A 22647-nucleotide genomic window follows, 5' to 3' on the forward strand; every position below is an offset into this window, starting at 1 on the left:
GAACGCAACGCACACACACAAACACACACGCGCACACACACACACACACACACACACACACACACACACACACACACACACACACACTCTGACAGGATGACACTCACTCTGTGGCTAAATGATGATTCCTAGTATCTGGGGGATCCACCTCCATCGCAGTCTCTTGTTGTCCACGAGGGAACTGGAATGCTCTCACTGAGCTAAAATACATGAACACACAACACCATCGCCTTTACAGGACAATAAATGAACACAGAATGTAGGACAACCAACTCCTAGTGCAATACACTGTATAGTTGTGTTGGTTTGATTTGTTGGTTTGATTGTTTTGTGTTTCATGTACCGTACATACATGGTACGATGGTACAAATGTACTGACCTTAGAGTGCCTTGTCCATTGCCAAAGGTTCTCAGCGATGCATTTGTCTTCTCCTCATACACCACCACTCCAGGAACTCCAGATTGATTGTCAACACATTGGACTGAGAGCTGCAGAAACATGTTGTTTTATATTAATCCATGTGGTCATGTTAATATCTACTTTACTTCCATACATCTGTTTATACATCTTTATTTGTAACTTATGGCCTGTATAGGCCTTATCAGTGAAATAATGTCAATTATGTTTTAAGCTCAACAGAAGTGCCCTATCATCTGGCATTAAGTGTGTGCATTAATATTAATTAATTAATAACACACACACACACACACACACACACACACACACACACACACACACACACACACACACACACACACACACACACACACACACACACACACACACACAGAATATTAATTATACTTATTCTATTCTACAGGTTGGTTTGAATCAATCCATTGCTATATGCGATTTTCTGAGGGTGCCGCGATCACTTGTGCATGAGTCAGTGGGCCCTCCGAGAGGCGTACCACACGGCCATATTATGTAATAAATGTTGCCGACTATGTAATTTCACTCCATTGGTGCAGAATCATCTACATCTGCATCCTTATGCGTCTTTATTCTGTTACACATCGTCATTACAAACAATGCCATCGGCAATGCCATCCGGAAGCAGCACTGGCTCGACAACAATACAATCACTTGACTCTGCTACCCTAAAGACAGTACACATGAAAACGTCCTACAATAAGTATCAAGTAGGCTACTATACTGTAACTAAATGTTTATTATTGGGGCTAATAATATCAAATATTTAGTTACAGGCTAACGTCATACAGTACCAGAAGTTCTGTGGCCGCCATTTTGGTTATATTTCCTGTTTGTACCGCATGCGCAAAATGTATACTGTACCATGCACCCCCCAACACACACACATGCCCATGGTTCGCAAACATTTTAGCTCTAGAAGCTTTAGAACATATAAAATTACAATAATGACTACATTTAGGAAACAAAAAATAATGGATATTCACCCGTGATGACCCACAAAACATATTTGAATATTATAACCACACCTGGGGGTATTAGAGTAATGTTTGTTAACGCCATAGACAAATCCAAAACAAAACAGAAAAAATCACGGCACGTCATCTTTAACAACATGAACATGAAACTTATAACAATACGATCTAGCAGCAAGATGATGTCGCTAGTCCACCATATCGAGGCACCATCTTATAATCATTGTCAAGTATACTACGTGTTCAAACTGTTCATAATTATAAATGACAACCTAATGGTGAAGTTCTTTAGGGTGCAACTTGGATCAAATCAAATCAAACTTTATTTCTATAGCACATTTCTAACGACCGAGGTCGAACCAAAGTGCTTCACATTACAGAGCATATAACAACATACAGGCAGAAAGATTGTTGTGTTCAGACTCATTTTCATCTATCTTCACATTTGTGGAATATTCATCCTTTGGAAGTTAGACAGATCACTTGTAAAGCTAATTTAAAGACTCACTTCTACAGAATGGCTTTTAGGACTGGATTTTGTATCTGCACTTTACCTGTAGTGTTGGAACTAACGCCCTTACATTTAGTGACTTTACATAAAGAAACTACTTTTTGCTGTAACTTGTAACGTAACTCTTTACATTTTCCCATTCAGTAACACCATTACAGTTACTGTGTTTTCAATGGGTGAGTTGTATAGTTACCCATGTTACGTAATGTAATCCAAAAGAACGTCTCCTTCACCTGCCAGTGCAGTGATGTAAAATGACATGGTTCATGGTAACATAGAGTAATTACTTTAGGCCTTTCTGTGCATGCGGGCAGCTGGCATCAGTATTATATCTATATCATTAGACTGGATATTGTCTGTGATTTGGGATACAATTGGCATAAGTGTTCTATTCCTGTTTTTTAGAGTAGAGCTTAAAAAAAACACAACTGGACCAGTGACATTAGGGAATATTTTTTCCTTTAAAACAATGTGTCTGAATTGTAAAATCATATATATTTTTTTATAAAGAAAAGTAAAGTAACAACTAGTAAGTAGTTACTTTCACAGTACAACAGGAAAAAGCCCTGGATGGAGTCTACACAAGAATGCTACGAATGGCACTAGGTGCCACATGGACGGACGTACCGCATCAGAAACCTCTATGGGGACCTACCACGGGTCATGGACAGTCAGAGAGAGAAGGATGAGGCTGGCAGGGCACTGCATCAGGCACCCAGAACTTCAGGCAAGTAAATTGACTCTATGGGAGCCAACCCAGTGCAAAGCCAGGAGGGGACAGAAGCGTACCACCTATGTAGACATGCTGTGGCGCGACAGCTTGGCTAACAACACTGCAGAGCTCAAGAACCTGATGTTGGATAGGAATTTGTAGAGGGCAGCAATCCAGGAATCCCCAGTTGGTGTTGGCTAGACCTCACTCTCGCAGCAACTAACTAACTAACTAACTAACTAACTAACTAACTAACTAACTAACTAGTAACTAACTAACTAACTAACTAACTAACTAACTAACTAACTAAAGTAATTAGTTACTTTTTCAGACTAGTAATTATAACTAGAACTAATTACTTTTGAACAACACTGGCTGTATTATAATGTATTCTTATTCTTATTATACTACTCACTTTCACTCCACTACATTTCAAAGACAAATATTGTACATTTGAATCCATATTCCTAGGAATGCTGTCATTACATGTTTTATACATATATTTGTTTTTCCCCCCCTCTTTTCTTCTCTTTCCTCTCTTCTTGTCTATAACAACAAACAAACGTACCTATTTACTTACCTATATTTCATCAATAAGAATGTTGGTGCTTTTGTCCATCCATATCTGAGATAGTGTCCGTCATATCTTGGATTGATGTCTGTCAACACATTTCGCCACAAACACCCAGACCTACCAGACATACCACGGTTTTTGATTGATTGATTGAAATCTTTATTAACAGTTTGTAGAATTTACAGTACATTTTAAGCACAAACTCAATACAAAGACTGTCAACTGTGAGTGGACGACCCAATTAAGCATTACACTTGTTTACAACAGGGTCCACATTGTTCAATTCATCAAAACATTTAAAGACATACAAACATTTAGAGACATACAAATAGACATTTCTCTGTAGGTAAAGAACAGAACAGGAATTCATCATATGGGAAGCAAAAAAGGGAAAAGATACAATATACAGTGAGGGAAAATGGGGTGGGGGGGATTCAGATTTTACAGAGGCCAGTTTCGAATTGCAGCCATCCGTAGGTGCCCTTTGAGAGCGGTTTTGAAGGAGTCAAGGGATTCACATGTCTTAATGACTGTTGGTAGGGCGTTCCACATTTTGGTGGCATAGGAGCGAAAAGAATTTAGTCCCTTGTTTGTGCCGAATCTGGGTTGTACATGGTTTGTTGCACTCCCTCTGGTGTTGTGGGTGTGGACTTCGTTTACATTAAGGAAGTATTTAGACAGGTACATGGGTATCTTGGTGGTGTATCGAATCTTGTGGACCAGACCCATTGCAAGATGCTGTACTCTGTCGTCGACCCTAAGCCATCCCAGCCTGTCAAAGTGGGCAGGGGTGAGGTGGGTTCGGGGGGTGAGGCCAAGTAGGAGCCTGACCAGTTTGTTTTGAGAGGTCTGGAGCCTTGTTTTAAGGGCCTTTGAGGTGCTGTGGTACCAAGAGGTGGATGCATAGTCAAAGAAACCTTGTACGAGGGCTCCTGTTAAGGTCTTCAAGGTGTTTTTGCTGACCAGTGAGGAGATCCTGTAAAGGAATCTTGTTCTTTGATTGACTTTTTTGATTACGTTGGTGGCCATTTTATCACCGGAAAGATTGGCCTCCAGGATGGAACCTAGGTAGGTAATTTGATCTTTTCGTGTGATAATATTGTCACCCACTCTAACCAAGAAGCCATCTGCCTTGCTGAGTTTACTATTTGATCCGAAGAGGATGGATTCAGTTTTTCCCAGGTGTAAGGATAGTTTGTTATCAGCGAGCCAGGTGCAGATTCTACCGAGTTCAGAGCTGAGGGTCTTTTCAACCTGCAGTTTGTTCCTGTCCGAGACCAGCAGTGCTGAGTCATCTGCGAACAGGAACAAGTTGCAGTCACAAGCTGAAGTCATGTCGTTAACATAAATTAGGAACAGTAAAGGCCCTAGTATGCTTCCTTGTGGGACGCCACAGCTCACTGGGAGGGGAGGGGACAGTGTTCCGTTCACCTCCACCATCTGTTCTCTCCCCTCCAGGTAGGATTGCATCCAGCTCACTGATGTGCTATCAAAACCAATAGCTTTAAGCTTGTTAACCAGTATGGAGTGGTTCACGGTGTCAAAAGCCTTTTGGAGGTCCAGCATGACCATGCCGCAGTATTTTCCAGCATCCACCTCGTGTTTGATGTGGTCGCTCAAATAGAGGAGGCATGTGTCAGTGGAGTGGGATGTTCTGAAACCAGATTGGAACTCGTACAGCAATTTATTAGTGGCAAGATACTTTTCAACCTGTTCATAGACTATTTTTTCCATCACTTTCGAGATGGAGCTTAGAATAGAAATAGGGCGGTAGTTGCCGGGTTCTAATTTACTCCCTTTTTTGTACAAGGGGGTTACTTTGGCCAGTTTAAAATCTTGGGGGACCTGTCCCTGTTTGATGGAGAGGTTAACTATGTGGGTGATGACTGGAGCTATGGAAAAGGCTGAGTCTCTGAGAAATTTGGAGGGAATATTGTCATGGCCAGTGGCCTTGTGGGGTTGGAGGGCACTCAGTTTTTTAAGTACCTCCTCGGTTGTTACCATTGCCATTTTAAAATCATCTTTACAAACACCAAGGTTTTTGTAGAAGGCTGTGATGTGCTCTACACCAAAACGCCCAGAGTGGGAGGGCAGTTTGCTAACCAGCTTTGTTGCAATGTTTGTAAAGAAGATGTTCAAGTGGTTGGCTACATCGGTTGGCTACATCGGTTACATTTGGTATAGGGATCAGAATCAGGCGCTATGAGTTGCACTTCCTCAATTATGACTGACTAAGCCCAGTTTGGGACATATGACTTGACCTTATCCCCCCCCCCCCCCCCCCCTCTGTTGTGCAATGCATTGACTTTAGATGTTCTAACTTTGTGGATATTTGATTTAGGAAAACAGAAGATCTACACGTTTTGGATTACTAGCAGGTAACTTTTGCAAACAAAGCTGCTCAAATAAATGCATGTTCAGGGCATATTTCTTGATGTGTTTGACATTTGATTTGTCGTTGTAAGGATACAATTGTGAAATTCTGGAATTTTCACTTCTATAGTGGATTCCTGACTGTTTCCCTTTTTCCAGTTTCACTTGTTAGTTGAGTTGTTTACAGCAGTTTCGTGATCGCGGAGAGCAAAAAAAATGCGATGAGGTCAGCACATTTGAGCACATTTGGGCAAGTGGCTTTAGAGGGCCAAGCAAGAGGTGGAGGAGTTCTCAGAACTTATTTATTTCTTTTCTTCAGCTCATTTCAGCACACACATGCATGCACGTTAGACTTAAAGTCACATCTCCCACATGCACTTCAGCACATTTCAACTCAGACGGCTAGTGAATCACAAGACGGGGGAGGTGGGACCTGGAGAGAGAGAGAGAGAGAGAGAGAGAGAGAGAGAGACAGAGAGAGAGAGAGATAGATAGAGAGGGGCGGGGGGGGGGGGGGGGGGGATACTGGACAACTCACACCGGTGCCATTCTCCGTACCCAGCGAAAAACACCAAATAATGCATGCAGGGCAGAAGATGCCCCCTCAGCCATCTGGCCCTGGAACTCCGGGCACAAACACAAACAGAGCCACGATATAGAAAACCCGTTGGACTTAACCAAATTATAAAACAGCAAAAGGAAAACTATCTGACACATTGGAAAGAAGCAACACAAAAGCAGAGTAAACTAGAATGCTATCTGGCCCTAAACAGAGAATACACAGTGGCAGAATACCTGAGCACCGTGACCGACCCAAAACAAAGAAAAATCTTAACTAGGTACAGACTCTGAGCACAGTCTCGCGATCGAGAAAGGAATAGACCAGAACACCAGTCCATATACTGATATTGTTGAAGTCGTCATAGAGCCTGTTACTGGCGGGTAAACGCATGTAAACTCTATCGCTGGCCTCCAGCTCTACGATCATTCCGTTAGAGATGGATTTGGTGAATCCATGAGTGTTGTATCCCCAGTTGGTCAGGAGAATTTCCTCGTTCCTGAACATCTGGACGACCACACGCTCTGACGGTTTCCCCCAGACGGCTGCAGTGAACCTGAAGTGATAGACTCCTTTCACTGGTGCTGTGAAGATACCTATGAGAACGCACACACGCAGGCACACAGGCACACACACACACACACACACACACACACACACACACACACACACACACACACACACACACACACACACACACACACACACACACACAAGACATTGCATACACACAGTTGGTGATTTATTCACATTATCACTCCAAGAGTAGACTCTGAACATGTCTGATAAATAATGTGGTAACAATTATTTAGTAAAAATAAAACATTTTAAAATAGGCCCTAGTTCAAATAGCCGTGTGTCATACACACGCATTTGATACTTTTACTTAAGTAAAATGTGTGAGTACTTCTGTCACTGCCACCCACCTGTAGATGGATCGTATGCGTAGCCGATGTTAGTGTGGACTCTTTTGAAGACCAGAGTGGTGTCAGAACTAAATGGACCCACTTGCTTATCATCACTCAGACCAGCAGAGAAGGCCACCTGTGGTTTGTCTGTCAACACAAAGGAGGGAGAGAGAGAGATAGATAGATAGATAGATTTTCAATGGATACCTGGAGAATATATTGCTTAACAACATCAATGTTTAATCTTCTTTATAAGTATACTCACTGGACAGTTCATTCACTGCATTCTCACTGGCAGTGAGCCTGGTTTTTAGGATGAACATCTCATCGAGCTGGGCTGAAAGCAACACATTTACATTAAATCAATCATAGAGATACACTTATACTGTATGTTGGTTTGTTTACTGTTGAGTGAGAAATCAATGATGCACATTGAGCTAATCGTCTTTAAGTACATTTAGAATTCCGGACTTTTACTAGTAACAAAGTATTTCTATATTGCAGCATTCATACTTAAGTAAAGAAAAACAATGTGAGTACTTTTTCCACCATATTTTGGTTTGTTTACTGTCGAAGGAGAAAACAATGCTGCACATTAAGCTAATCATGTACCAGGGGGACTCCCAGCATAGCTGATGTTCAAGCTTCCTTGGCACAAAAATGGTTTGAGAATGCATGTGTAGGCTTTCAAATAAAAATCTAAAAGCTCACCTGCATGTTGTCCTTCTAATTTGCTCACTCTCTCCTCCAGGGTGTCCTGTGCTCTTGTGGCAGCCAGACAGAACAGGATCAGAAGCCAAGCGCCCGTCATGGTGAAGTCTGGATGTCTGACTGTTCTTTCTCTGAAGACAACTAACACCAATGCCTTGTGATTTATCTGGACAGGGGGCGGGGCACTACATGTTCAGACTGAACACTGATTGGTTTCTTCCTTCAGGGGGGAGTGACAGGTACATCGCCATCCGCATCCGGAGGTCTTAATGGGTTACAGTAAGTGTATATGTATTTTTATTTATTTATTCATTTTAATTAAATTTCAATTTAAAAATTAAAAAAATGTATATAACAAAGCTTGCTTCTTTTTTTTTTACATCCAAACAGAGAGTGACCAGATTCCAACAATAAACCAAAGTATGCCTGCGTGCGTACGTGTCAGGGTTATCACTGTGTTGGATGCTTGTGGCAGACATTTCTGTCAAACTTCCTTTTTGCCACGGACAAACAAAAATAACCAGACAATAATATTACCAGAAACACATAAAGAGCCAGCCCTGAATGACCATAACAGGTCTGAGCTGTAAAAATGGTTGAAAAGGTTGGCTCTAAATGTTCTCTGAGAGTTAAGGGGGTCCTAGCAAATAAAATGTTTGAGAACCACTAGTGGACTGATAATGTGCCATAGTGTGTCGTAGTAAATCAGTGAATACACATTCTAATGAAAACCATGAAGTAATTGGGGTCGATTTAGGACTTCTATTTTACTTACTTCTATATTACTAATCTAATTACAGTATTATGATCTGGGGGCGTGTAGTATGTCATATTGCAATTTTGGGCATGTTAAGAAGCGCTTTTGACACCCCGTGGTTTACGCAAAACGGCCTTGAATTAGTCATGGGTGTGTTTAAGGCGTGTTTGAGACGTACCCAATCAACATGTCCGTACTATTCTCTTTACCAGTCAGCTGATGTCACATACGGAATGCGCACTTTGGGGATCGTGGTATGACATTTCTTCAGGCTGGCACCATAGAAGACATGACATGCCTTTGTCACATTTGGGTTAATTATTCCTATTGCACTGCATGCTGTCACCTTTATGCCTCAAAAGAACAGACCCATCTTTCAGATCGGAATGGAATTGCGAGTAGATAGCAGCATATTGGCAAATTGGCAATTAATTAATTAATTCGATAACGATAGAACCATGTACCATACAGCGAATGAAAGCAAGATTCCTAAGGAATATGGAGATTTTTACATTTAATAAAACGGTTGAGAAATGAGAGAACCATGAGTGTTTATAGGCTAATATCAACGTTTTTTTATGAAAGACCAAACGGGCTGTGAACTTGAAGAGCTCAATCACCATCCCGACACGGAAGAAATATAGCCTAGTGCATGCATGTATATGCACTGTTGCACTTGCACACAGTAGCCTACACACGCTCTTTATTTGTTTCTATTGAAAAACACCAGTAAAATAACGTTTATTATATTTTATTTCATTCAAGTCACGACGAAGGAATGAGTTGAATGCGTGCTGCGTAATGCTGTGGCCCCGATGGTATGGTCTTCGCTGAGTTCGCTCGTAGCATTTTATTGAAGAAGACTTGAATCGGGTGTGATACAGCATATGAAAGCACATTTCCCACGGATTATGGAGATGTTTTTATTTATTTTTAAGGTTGAGAAATGAAAGAATTATGGCCGTTTCTAATCTCAACATTCTTTTTAAAAAGACGCAAAACTGCCATGTCTCATAGAAACAAGTAAATAGGTCTATAAAAATAAGCGCATATAACAGGGGTCTGTAACCTATTTTAAATGAAGTGCCATGTTTTTATTTTCTAAATAGTGAGTCTGCCATATCCAGATTAATTTGAATGACACCACATTAAAATAAAAAAACATATTTTGATTGTCCACAAATATAAAGTTCTTCCTTCTTTTTAAATATGTTCTTGCACATTGTTATAATGATCATTATATATCCCCCTGCAGTCAGAGTTCATAGTTTTAATGAATGAATGTGATGCATTGTGAGCTGGTATAGATCTGCTATTTTCAAAAGTAATCTTTTTATTTAATTTTTGGATTAGCTGTCCTTAGTTGGGCAAATGCATTCATCTGGGGATCATTGACATCGGAATGTGCTGTGTGAGGATCACTGGTTTAAACAACATTAGGAGAAAAGCCCAAATAACCACTTTAGAAACAAGAAAAACAACCACACAGAAAGCAACTTTACAGAAAAATAAGCCGCTTATAATAAACAGACATGGCAACACTCTACCAGCGTCCCAGAGCCGCTCAAGTGTCAAATCAAACAGTGCTTTTTGCGTTTATGAGGTGGTCAGACCCATGTCTAATCGTTATGCGCTGAGTGTCTTTAGGTCAAGGGGCTTAATAGCAAATTGCGCAAAGCGAAAATAATTAACATATGGACACTCCCACAATGCTAAAATATTCAGGACCACGGTAAGCCATAATGTGTGTGCGTTCAACACGGGTCAGTGCGTTCAACACGGGCCGATATGCCTTTCATAATACGAATGTGCGCAGAGCGAGGCCAATTTATGTATTTCCATTGGTAAAACGCACCTTCAAAATCTACCCACCAGTCTTTTATAGTGCACCCTGGGAAGTGGGAACACTGGCCAGGTTCTCCCAATGCACCTGATTGGCAAATAGCCAAATACATAGTTCTAAAACGGTTAGTCCCAATACTTGATTCTGATTGGCTGGTTGCCATGGTAAATCTCACGATAATCCACACCTCAATCACTTTATATCATTCATAGCTGCGTTACATAATTACATTGATCCCGCAGCGCTGAACTGGGGAAGGGGAGCACTTGATTGCCTTACAAACACTGGCCGTGTGGGCGTCTAAGCACCGCCCGCGCTCATATGACTGTGAATGTGTGGCACCGGGCGGCCTCGTAAAAACATCAAGCACCTCCTATTCCTCCGTCTGAGTAAAAACAAGGAAGTGTGGGTGGCTGAAAGGGTCGGACACACTCTCACTACGCCTCTCAGCCATTATAAAATTCATTCACAGGCCTGATTTGGCCCCCGGGCCTTGAGTTTGACATAAGGCATACATCATGAATTTAAGCCACAAGATGGGTGAGGTTACCTTGTATTTTATAATGGCTGAGAGAAAATAAAACGTACACGTGTTAGGTTAATCTCATGGTACCTAAAATATTCGATAGAAATTCATAATGTTTTGTATCCAGATTTAGCTGATGTGTCTGTGAATATTACATAAAAAATGCTAGCATATCGACTTAGCGAACAGACATTCTCAGTGAATAGGAGGCCACTCATTCACAGTCCTGTGAGCGCGGGCGGTGCTTAAGCCTGCATGGGCAGTGCCGAATCAACCCCTCCGAGGGCCCTGGAGCTACACCAAATCTAAATGCACATGCAATGTGCGTGTGATTCGCTTGCGCGTAACAGAATCAAGAACAACACTTTTTGCGTACAGTGAATGAACGGGCATGCGTTCAGCGCGCCGCCAGCACTATCGCTGCTGCTCCCATAGAGTTATAAGGCTGCTCCCCTACACTGGATTTGCTGTTACTGTTAGCTGAGGTTCCTGTGTTGCGTTACATTTTTCGACGGAAGCAACAGCTGTACATATTTGAAAAAGTCTCGCACAGGGCCCTGCAAGCTGCGGGCCCTGGAGCTCCAATGGATCAGGTTGGGACAAAAACGTTTTTAAGGTAAAACACACCAATGCAACTCATTGAGTTTCATGTTGCATTGGTGTGGTCTACCTTAAAAACCGTTTTGTCCCAACCTTACCTTTGGTGTGGCTTGGGCCTAACCGCCACTAAATTCCATTGTTAATCTGGGCCTGCGCGTGTCCAGGGTTTGTAAGGAAATCAGCTAAAGAGATGCTGGATCACTCTAACAGAACTGGGATTGATATAAACTGATTTAAAGTGAAAGACCACTTGGGGTTGGGTTTGCCATGATGTAACTCCAAATGTGGACACGAAATTAAAAATAATTGCTCATAATCAGAAACCGAATCAAGTATTGGGACTAACCATTTTAGAATGGCATTTGGATGGATAGCATTCTAATTAACAATATATTGTTTTGCTTTCTTGCTCTTACTCATCCCATGGGGGTGTCATGGTGGATGCTTGGGACGTCGGGGATCTCCAACGCTCACGATCTTCTGCTGTGTGACAGGGTTTGGAAGCTGCAGCCAGTCCATTCCTTGGTGTTGTCCATTTCTCTTCCTGCCTCTTCTCCACTTTCCCTCTACTCAGTAGAGTCTACTGTCCCCTGTAGGATGGACTTTGACAGTGACGTATGCCTTGTGACATGACGGCCAAGTACTGTACTTAGGAATAGTTTTAAGGTATTTGTACTTTACTTGAGTATTTCCAATTTCCAAATACTTTTACTTCTACTCCACTACAATTATTTAAAAATGAAATACAATTTAAAAACTTGAGTTACTATAGTTACTTTGTAGATTCTGATTAGTATTACATACTGTAACCACTTCAGCACTATATGTATTTCGTTTTTTTGAAAATAGCAGATCTACAAGCTCACAATTGAGCTCATGTACATTATTACATTTTCATACATTTTGAACATGTGGAATCATGCGACATTCATACATTTACCAAGTATTTCTGCATGGCATGGCAGTATTGATACTTTTGCTTAACCCTAGAACACTAAACATCCTTTTAGTAAACCATTACTAAACTCGGGTGAAATTCACCCGAACACCTGCCTGTAGAAAAAAACAGGGATGGGGCAGGGAAACAAATGACCTTCTATGATGTCACTGATCATCATGAAGGTACTGAAGACCCACCCACCTCAGACATCAGCAACATTGTTTATGAAAATTACAAAAATATTTTCTAAACCTGTGTTTTGTGTTCTATTGGGTTAAGTAAACTTTATGCTTTATGCTGGCTTTAATAGAGATGGAAAACTCAAATTACAATCCCACTGGCTGAAAGTCGTAGGCCTACTGTTGTGCTTTATTAATTAACCATGAAGTCTGTGTACAGTTCTAACTATATCACTCACTCACGCATTGTTTGTTTTCATGTACTGTGGTGGAAAATGTGTAGAGCCAATTATAGCCAAAGACATGTTTTTCACAAAGTGATGACTGGTTGAACAGATGTCTGTCGATTTCCTCTCATGCAATAGGCTTATGTCATAAGTGAGTTGTGACACTGAATTCACTCCTTTATTATTATTCACTTAGCTAGTGTGTCCTCTTATGGTGAATAATGGAATTACAACTGATGTCTGTAGCCTGAATACTGTTAGTAAACTGTTTTGTATGATTTCATTTCAGTACACCTCAGATTGATTGATTGATTGATCATTTTATTAGCAGTTTGTATAATGGGTACATTTCAAAGAAAGTACAGGTCAATAGAGCATTTCTGGACCCAGTGAAAAATCTGCCATTCATTTTTCCCATAGAGATTTACACAAATATGAATCAATTATTCTAAGCCTAGAATCAAGCCATCCAGGATCCTGGTGAATCATGACCATAACGCCTTTGATTCTGTGAAGAAAGACAAATGTAGTCATATCATTTCATATAATTGAATTATTCAAACTTATTTTCTTTCACAGAATCAAAGGTTTTATGGTCATGATTCACCAGGATCCTGGATGGCTTGATTCTACGCTTAAAATTATTGATCTCTATGAGAAAACTGCTCTATAAAAAATCTGCTACGAAGATATAACCAGACTGGTTTACATCAGGGTCCTCTATTTTCAATTCATCAAGACATTTAAAGACATCTATATACACATCTATGCAAAATATAAATAAAAATCATCACATACAGTTAGGGGGAAAGGGATATAGGTTTAAAGTGCTCATGTGGCCTAGTCATTTTTCAGAGCTTGTTTTCAAAAGACTGAGTAGCTTATTACTCGCATAATCTGGCAACTCTGACCTGAATGACCTCAGTTTGAAACATTACATGACCTTTTTAGCACTCATAGTCGCTGTCCGGCAGAAACCAGCAAATCCATTTATCAGGTTTTTGATTTTCACCCTTAAAATAAAACACACAGGCACATTTACGCAGGCATCTCTTCTGGTGGATGGAAATGACGCCAAAAAAAATACATTTTGCCCGACAGGAGAGATATGTAAGTGCTTTGTATAGTTCTGTTCTCTAGAATCTAGTGATTTAAATACATTTAATTTAATATAGACAATATATTATGTGCCCACTCAATAAGTCAGGGATGTTCAGTGAAGCCTACCCTATCATCTGTCAATATAACCACTGTTTAGTAAACTATACCTAAGATTATATTGTATTTTATTGTATTGGCCTTTGTTGTGTTATAGGCAAATACATCCATGTGAAAGGACACTTGCTGGCTGTTTTCTTGTCTATGTTGTCGTAACCAGCTCAGTGTCCTCCATGAGACTGGGAGGTCTGGATTCGATCCTTGGCCGGGTCATACCTAGTAAGACTATATGGGACCCAATTCCCTTAATACGTCAGCATTAAGGTGGAATTGTGAGTAAGTCCCTGTCTTGCTAGCATCATGTCCAGGAGAGTCCACATCAAGCTGCGTCGTGCTACAGAAACAGGAGAAAGGCTCCTGGCCTCACATGGCTCGGCAAGACGTATTATATTTTGTTCTATAGATTAGATATTTCTTAAGGATCCTCTCTTCTTTGTCTGTGATAACACACCAAAAATATCCAATCAAGTCCTCCATTTATCTTTATACACCACCTCTTTGCCCAAAATGGCCGATCTATACAAGCTCACAATCTGAGCTTGTATGTGGCTATTTTCGAATAGCAGAATTGTGTTATGTTTTGTACTATACACATGCAAAGTAATCGTAACTATAATTTTCAAATAATTGAGTCTCTGAGGTGTAGTGGAGTAGAAGTATAATATATTGAAACGTGGAAATAAAAATTCCAGTAAAGTAAAAAAATAAATATATATATATATATATATCTCAAAAGTGTACTCAAGTACAAATGTACTTTACTCTTTGCACCACTGATGTGGTTAAAGGGTCACGTGTGAGTAGCGTTTTCGTGTCTGTAGACAGAGACAGGATATTGTCACACAGGAAGTGCATGCATGGTGATGCGTTCCGTCCAGTAAAACCAAACGGGAGAACAGTGTGACTGAAGGAACAGAGAGAGAGTCATCATGGTCTTCATCCACCATGTTCTACTGCTGCTGCTGCACGTTCTCTTCAGCCACACAGGTGAGAACACCTCCCCAATACCTCACAGTGTTCTTTAACCACTTAAACCCAGAGTCCCTCAGGGCTCTATACTAGTTTTATATATCTTTGCAGGATAGTAGATCTACTGTACATGCCCAACAAATTCCCAACGTTCACAATATATGAGCTTGTAGATGTGGCTATTTTCGAATAGTGGAAATACGGCTTAATACTAAGCATGTAGAGCGTTGGGATCTACATGCTTACATCACGTCACTTTGCGTCACTTTGTAATTAGTGCATTTCCAACCTTTTCGGGGATCAGGGGCCCACCTTGAAAATCTCAATAGGTTCTGTATCTAGAGAACTATTCGCTGCAGACATTTCCCCACAATGAAAATACTGAATGTTGAAATTATTCAAACATGCATGGTACAAATACTATTGTTGCTGTCGGTATAGAAACGTTGTGCAAAACAGTTCCTTTTTAAAATGACATTGCGAAGCGTTTTGTAGACCTGCTATTTTCCCTACTTTTATGTGTATACTATAGGATGTGCATGCGTGCGTGTGTGCGTGCGTGCGTGCGTGCGCGTGTGTGTGTGTGTGAAAAATCTTACACCACCGATTAATGTATCTTTTTAATCAATTGAAATCAATTTGAAAAATTAGCAGCAGGGAGTGTTAGGCGGGAGGAGCATCCTGTAGGATGAATGTTCCATGTCATCCCAGTGGGGGCTCCTCACTGGCAGATGAGTCAGTAGGATACATACAACACACAAAATGTGTGTGGCACTGGCAAGGGACAAATTTTAAAATGACGAGAATGATGAGAAAAATAAACAAAGATATATTGTATTTATGTAGACTATAGGCAATGTGTTATGTGTTATAGGCAAATCCATCTATGTGAAAGGACACTAATTGAGAGCTGTTTTCTACCAGCTCACAACGTGGCATGACCTTATGGCAGACCGCACCAATGCAACTAGTCGCAACTCCTTGCTACAAAACAGTTTTAAGGCCAGTCTACATCGATGCAACTCCTTGCAACTGCCATTGGGCACACAATGTGGTTGCAAGGAGTTGCATGTTGCAAGGAGTTTCATTGGTGTGGGCTGGCCTTTAGATCGGATATTTACTTATTTTTTTTTAGCTGTGCACACTGCTCCAATGCCCCTATGTCCCTATGTATATGTACAGGTATGTCTGTCTGTTTGGGGTATGAACAGCTGCAATACCACTGGGTGACTTAAAGTGGCACTGTTGAGCAGCCTAAAGACCCATTCACACTGAGCCGCACTGTAACTATAACTATAGTACGATTAATCGGTAGCATAATCGGAATTGGCCATATCTACGAAATGCCATATCGGTACAGTACAGTACAGTACAGTACAGTACAGTACAGTACAGTACAGTACAGTACAGTACAGTACAGTACAGTACAGTAACTATCACAATAAAAGTATAGTTGCACCACTAACTTCACACGGGGGTGATTTTTATTTTCAAAAAGGTTTGCCAACATGCTCACAAATAATGGCGTCAGGTTGAAAGTGGTTGAAAATCAGGACAAATCTGCTGCATATTATTGTCCTCCAAAAGGTACAGGTGTCATCGCCCAACGCAGCTGGATCATAGCAGAGGGCGATGATGTTGTCTTGCCCGAGAGATGCCCAGACAGTGCGGAAGATGGAGCATCCAGCCTCACTGCTAAGGTTGTCAATGGAGCATCCAACCTCACTGCTGCTGACCTCATCAATATCAATGGAGCATCCAACCTCACTGCTGCTGAGCTCACCAATATCAATGGAGCATCCAACCTCAGTGCTGCTGAGCTCACCAATATCAATGGAGCATCCAACCTCAGTGCTGCTGAGCTCACCAATATCAATGGAGCATCCAACCTCAGTGCTGCTGAGCTCACCAATATCAATGGAGCGTCCAACCTCAGTGCTGCTGAGCTCACCAATATCAATGGAGCGTCCAACCTCAGTGCTGAGGTCATCAATGGAGAATCCAACCTCACTGATGCTGAGGTCATTAATGGTGACACCGAATCCAGCCTCACTGATACTGAGGTCATCAAGCGGAATGCGCACATCACATCTTCACCAGAGATTCTAGTAACAGGTCCTGAATGCCCTTCACATCTACCAAACAAAGCCATCACAGCAGAAGATGCTGGGCTGTATTGCTGCAGAGATGGAACAAACGACAGGATTCATGTGTCAGTCCTGAGCAGTGAGTGTGATAATAATAATAATAATACCGGTAGTAGTAGTAGTAGTAATAATAATAATAATAAAATGAAGTAATATGGAAGCTTATGCAGGGAGTGTATTTCAACCAAAACACAACAGAACAATTTTCCATAAAATGAAATAAAGTTGCCTCTCTCTCTCTCTCTCTCTCTCTCTTTAGGAGGGTCCATTCGAAGATCTAATGGGACTTCAACCATCTCATTTAGCTGTATGCTGGTCACTGCCAAAGGGCGAGGTGCATGTGTTGATCCTACAGTGAGGTTGATGTGGGTGGACGTTGAAGAAAATGAGATCCAGAACCATGGTTCATGTAACACCCGGATCATAGTTCAGAATGAGGACAGCAGGGTGTTTCTATGCCAGGCGTACCGTGGCATGGAGGTCAAAGCAACCCTGTCGTTCCCCATGAGACCCCCAGGCCCAGGTACGCATGTTGTCATCCGCCATCACAATCCCAGACAATATCTAGTCTCATATCACAATATAATTTCAGTCAGACAACTCTTAGAATGAATTTAGCATATATTTATTGAGCAAAGTTGAGCATGGATATATGAAGCATAGATTGGCGTCAGGCTCTGTCCCCATCCATTCCCTGAATATGAATATACATTGATGACATGAGATATAAGACGAAATTGAATTACGCTACAGGGAATTAATTAAGACCCCCATGCAGGGGGACCTAGAAACAGAGCCTACAGGTGGATGCTGGGGAGGCCATCTAATTAATAACTTTTAAAAACGTTTTCATAGGTAAAGGGAGACGTGGCATCTTCGGAGGACCAGATCCTAATTATTCTGATTCTGATAATAATTATGGTTCTGAAGTGGATCCTCAATCTCAAGGTAATGAAATCACGCACGCACGCACGCACACACACACACACACACACACACACACACACACACACACTTGCTTGCTTGCTTGTGGTTGTCCATCGTGTCCGATGATGACCATCTTCTCCTATCTGTGAGTCCTCTGGTGGCTGTATAGTCCGATCCTGGATCCGCAGTCACGGTTGCAGACCAGGCATATGAAAGCGGTATAGGGGAACAGGGGTGGCTTTGCGTTTGCGGGCATGCCTCTTTGCACGCTTTGCTGCACGGTGTTGTGTGCTGTTGTGTTGTGTGTTGTGTGCTGGCTTTCCATATGCTGCACTCGGACTCCCTGTGCGGAGCGAGAACGCCAGAGTCGCGACAGGAAGCGAGTTCCTCCAGTGAAGAGGGGTTGATCTGGCCTCTCTTCAGTGTGGTCTTAATTTGGTCTTTGAACCGCTTCTTCTGCCCACCAGCACTGCGTTGACCAAGATGTAACTGGCCGTAGAGGACTTTGCGTGGTAGTCTATGGCTGGGCATGCGGATGACATGACCCAACCACCTGAGTTGATGTTGGTTCAGGATAGACTCCATGCTGCAGCTGCCTGCACGTTCCAACACCTCTGTGTGTGGCACTCTGTCCTTCCAGGTGATGCTGAGAATGGTCTGGAGACATCTGACATGGAAGGCCTCCAGGCTTCTGAGTTGGTGGCTGTAGATGGTCCATGCCTCACATCCATACAGTAGTGTGGGGACGCAAACTGCTTTGTACACCAGCACTTTGGTGTGGAGATTGATGTCTCTGTTCAAAAACACCCTTCACCGTAGACACACACACACACACACACACACACACACACACACACACACACACACACACACACACACACACACACCCTGGCACCAAATAATAATAATAAATATAATATAAATATAATAAATCACATAATTGTACATGAATAATAATTCAGAATATTGCTTTGCAGTCAGACTGCAAACCACAATAGTTGATGAAGCTGTTTGTCTTCATATTCTGCAAGATCAGAACACATTCTTTCATTCATTGCGATTATTGTCATCAGAACATGTAATTTTCCAGCGACACCTCAGAAATACAATGGTGTCCATGAAGCTCAAAGTTCCAGCTCAATGTAATATTACAGATGGGAAATTGCAGCATAAGATTCAGGCTGTGACACAAGTATGAGGCTCGTTAGGAAACAGCTTTGACATAACATGGTGTTGAAACAGCCCAGCAATTATCATGCACAGCACAACTTCACATAAGACTCGCCACAATACAGATGTAAGTAGGACCATAACACTGTGCAACAGGACATTGCAGAACATACCATATGCAAACAGAAAACTATATATGCATTAGTCTGTACCTTTGTCAGGCAGCCTCTGTAGACATTTTTAAAGCACAGCTCAAGACCCACTTCTACAACATTGCTTTTAATTGATCTTTTATTTTTTGTTATTCATGTCCTCACTGTATCGCATTACTGCTTGTTTTTTAATGTTGTTGCCTTGCTTTTCTTTTTTTTCTCCATTGCTCTGTAAAGCACTTTGAGCTGCATTTCATGTCATGAAAGGTGCTATACAAATATTTAGTTGTATTATTATTATTATTAGTCAAGTCGTGTCTATACACCACAAAACAACAAGTATTAACAAAAAGCATATTGCCTCTGTCGGCTGAAAACCTCATATGTCTCCTTTCAGGATTCAAATTAAAAAAGAGCTATAGTAGCAGTGCTCGAAGCGTGGTGCAAAGCGTCACATTTCGAGCTTGCAGATCTGCTGCTTTTGTGTGACACTGTGGTATGATCAAGTAGGGCATTAATTTAAATTAAAAAAAACGTAGAGTACAGTAATTAGACAGGAAAGGGGGAGAGAGATGGGGGGAAACATGCAGCAAAGGCCAACGGGCTCAGGACTCGAACCTGCAACACGCCACCAGGCTGATTACCAGCCTAGGTGCCTGGACCGCTCAGACACGTCCCAGGCCAAGATATGACATTTCTACCCAATAGCAGTGATGAACTGTATCAATGTATGTTATACTACAACAGATAAAGTAAGTGTATTGGAATGTATTGAATTGAACAGAATTGTACTGAATTTACTAAATCGAATTGCGTTGAACTGATCTGAATTTAACTGAATTTCATTGAACTAAGTTACTGAAATGGCCTGCACTGGGGTAGCAGTGGCTCAGGAGGTATAGGCAAGGCCACATCAGATTCGGAAGGTTCCCAGTTCGATCCCCGGCTCCCCCTGTGCTACCGTCAAAGTGTCTTTGAGCAATCTGCCTACCTGCTCCCGATGAGCAGCTTGATGCCTTGCATCATGGTTTCCTGTACAGTACAGTGTGTGTGAACTTACAGTATATATGCTATAAATGCACCATTTAATTTAATTTGCAGGTGGCAATGGAGGTGTGGCTGTTGTGCTGGTAGGGGTGGTGAGCTGTGTTGCGCTGACAGCTCTGCTCACTCTGTTTGTTGTGAACAGAAGACGGTCATGTAAGTTCTCCAACACACTCTGATGTAAGCCTTGTGAGATGATTAAGCCCCAAGCGAATGGGGTGCAATCTGCCCCGTGGAAGGATTTTTGGGGGTTATTCACGGTATCTGTAGATGCCATAACCTCGCTTCACCAGGCTTTTCACCCTAGTACAGCCAGGGTTCGAATTGTAAACAAACAGATGCGTGGGGTTCTAACTACCCTATAGTATAGTATACACCCTATTCTTGAGCCTCCCACAGTGTGGCGCCACTGCGCCTGTCTCTGTGTGCTGCTGTTTATTTATTTATTTATTTATTTATTTATTTATTTATTTATTTATTTATTTATTTATTTATTTATTTATTTATTTATTTATTTATTTATTTATTTAGTTAGTTAGTTAGTTAGTTAGTTAGTTAGTTAGTTAGTTAGTTAGTTAGTTAGTTAGTTAGTTAGTTAGTTAGTTAGTTAGTTATTTTTTTATTTATTTTTTTGGATATCTGAAGTATAAAATAATGGTAACTAAAGCAATCAAATAATTGAAGTAAAGAAAAAAGTATGAGGAGTAGAAGTAGAAGTATCACAAAATTGATATACTCTAGGTTAATGGTTTTCAACCAGTGGTCTGGGGATCCTTGAGGTGGTTCCAGGTGGTCCCCAGCTAAATGATGGAGAGTTGGTAACCAAATTGAGCCTTATAGATCTTTAAGTCTTGAGAGTGTAAAATTAAAACAAATGGACACTTACGGGCCCATTTGATTTCATTTTACACTCTCAAGAGTTAAATTATTGTTAAACATCTGCATTAATTAATTTACAAGAAGTCTACACAATTAGAGAATGGAGAAGAATTGTTCTTTTGATGAACGTTTGCCTGTTATCTCTCCTATGGTACCAAAATCAATTCAGCATGGAATTGTGGACAAAATCTTATCTAATAATAACAAAATATTATTTAGTTTTGGGTCAGAGAGGCTAAATTGGCCACTGCTCTAGTTAAAAGTACCTAAACATTGCGCTTAAGTACAGTACTTCTCTGAGCAAATATACTTACTGTTCGCTCCCCACTGTACAACACTACAATTCTATTAGCTGTGTCAGAGGTAACTTGTTCATCTGTGCTCACAACGTGTTGCGATGTGACACATTTTGAGATTGTATATCTGCTATTTTCACAATTTACATTTTAGACATAATATGACAACTTCATACATATTGTATATAAAGTTTGATTACAGGAATTTTACTTGTTACTTGAGTGTTTCTATGTTTCAGTATGGAATCGGATACTTTTACTTATTAGAAAAAATGTGACACCACTGTTGTTCAGTGCATGGATACTACAGGTATATACAGGGATAAAACTGGAAGAGTGACTGGACAGAGTCTCTGTATGCCAATGAGGCTAAATATGCACGCACAACAACATGTCTCACAACGACCCAAGTAGATGTGTAGTGGATTGGGACCTGTGCCGTCTGGCACAGCACAGTAGTAAGCAAATGCAAAGTGGACGTTTGGAACAGCCTTTTGTTGTGAAACCAAAGGCTTTAATGTCCTGTTCATGCATGCACAATTACCCCCCCCCCCCCACCCCCAATCTAACAGAGTGCCGTGTACAAATACACAGAAGTCAGCCTCTGCTGTGCCACAGATACTTGTGTGTAGCCTACTTAACAAAACAATAGCAGTAGATAACAACCACCGCACTGCACGAGTCGCCAACTCCCATTCTCTCCAGCACCTCAATAAGGCCAGTGTTTCATCTGAACTCTTTATATCATGGCAAACTCTCACGTTCACATGACACATGCAAACACACACATGCACGCAACATACACACACACCCTCTGGGATCCTGCTGTACTGTGATCTTTTAAATCACTTATGTTTGATGTGCTAATCTGTTTTTGTTTTTTTACACACAGTAGTCTGTGAGTTACGTAAAGTTAGTGCGGCTCACAGACTGGTACGGTTATCAAATTCTACAATACCCAAATCTAGAAGTTTGAAGTCAAGTTACATAAACTTGTTGATTATTCACCTTCCCAGGC

General features: G+C 41.2%; 2 protein-coding genes and 1 long non-coding RNA gene across 3 annotated transcripts in view; 1 reads left to right on the top strand and 2 right to left on the bottom strand.

Annotated features, from left to right (window-relative positions):
• Positions 1-106: 106 nt before the first annotated feature.
• Positions 107-3297, bottom strand: LOC310876582. The gene is made up of 3 exons (XR_014570736.1): positions 3211-3297; positions 380-489; positions 107-200 (listed from the first exon to the last, which is right to left on the bottom strand). It is a non-coding gene; the product is annotated as an uncharacterized lncRNA (long non-coding RNA).
• Positions 3298-6137: 2840 nt separating this feature from the next.
• On the bottom strand, positions 6138-7855 carry LOC310876788 (complement C1q tumor necrosis factor-related protein 3-like; the record flags this gene model as incomplete). The annotated part of the gene is made up of 4 exons (XM_083790442.1): positions 6138-6732; positions 7063-7191; positions 7310-7381; positions 7756-7855. The coding sequence occupies 4 exons, from the start codon at positions 7853-7855 to the stop codon at positions 6413-6415; spliced, it is 621 nt and encodes a 206-aa protein (XP_083646568.1). The 3' UTR covers positions 6138-6412.
• A 7112-nt stretch (positions 7856-14967) lies between these two features.
• Positions 14968-22647, top strand: part of vrtn (vertebrae development associated) — a gene marked incomplete at its 3' end in the record, with an annotated part of 16340 nt that continues 8660 nt past the window's right edge. The window contains exons 1-5 of the mRNA XM_083790443.1: positions 14968-15032; positions 16602-17240; positions 17421-17684; positions 18017-18109; positions 20512-20610. Coding sequence (XP_083646569.1) covers positions 14975-15032; positions 16602-17240; positions 17421-17684; positions 18017-18109; positions 20512-20610 — 1153 coding nt within the window. The 5' untranslated portion in view covers positions 14968-14974. The remainder of the gene's footprint in view (positions 15033-16601; positions 17241-17420; positions 17685-18016; positions 18110-20511; positions 20611-22647) is intronic.

This window comes from Protomyctophum parallelum (assembly GCF_964188405.1).
Source record: "Protomyctophum parallelum genome assembly, chromosome: 19".
Classification (NCBI taxonomy): Eukaryota; Metazoa; Chordata; class Actinopteri; order Myctophiformes; family Myctophidae; genus Protomyctophum; species Protomyctophum parallelum.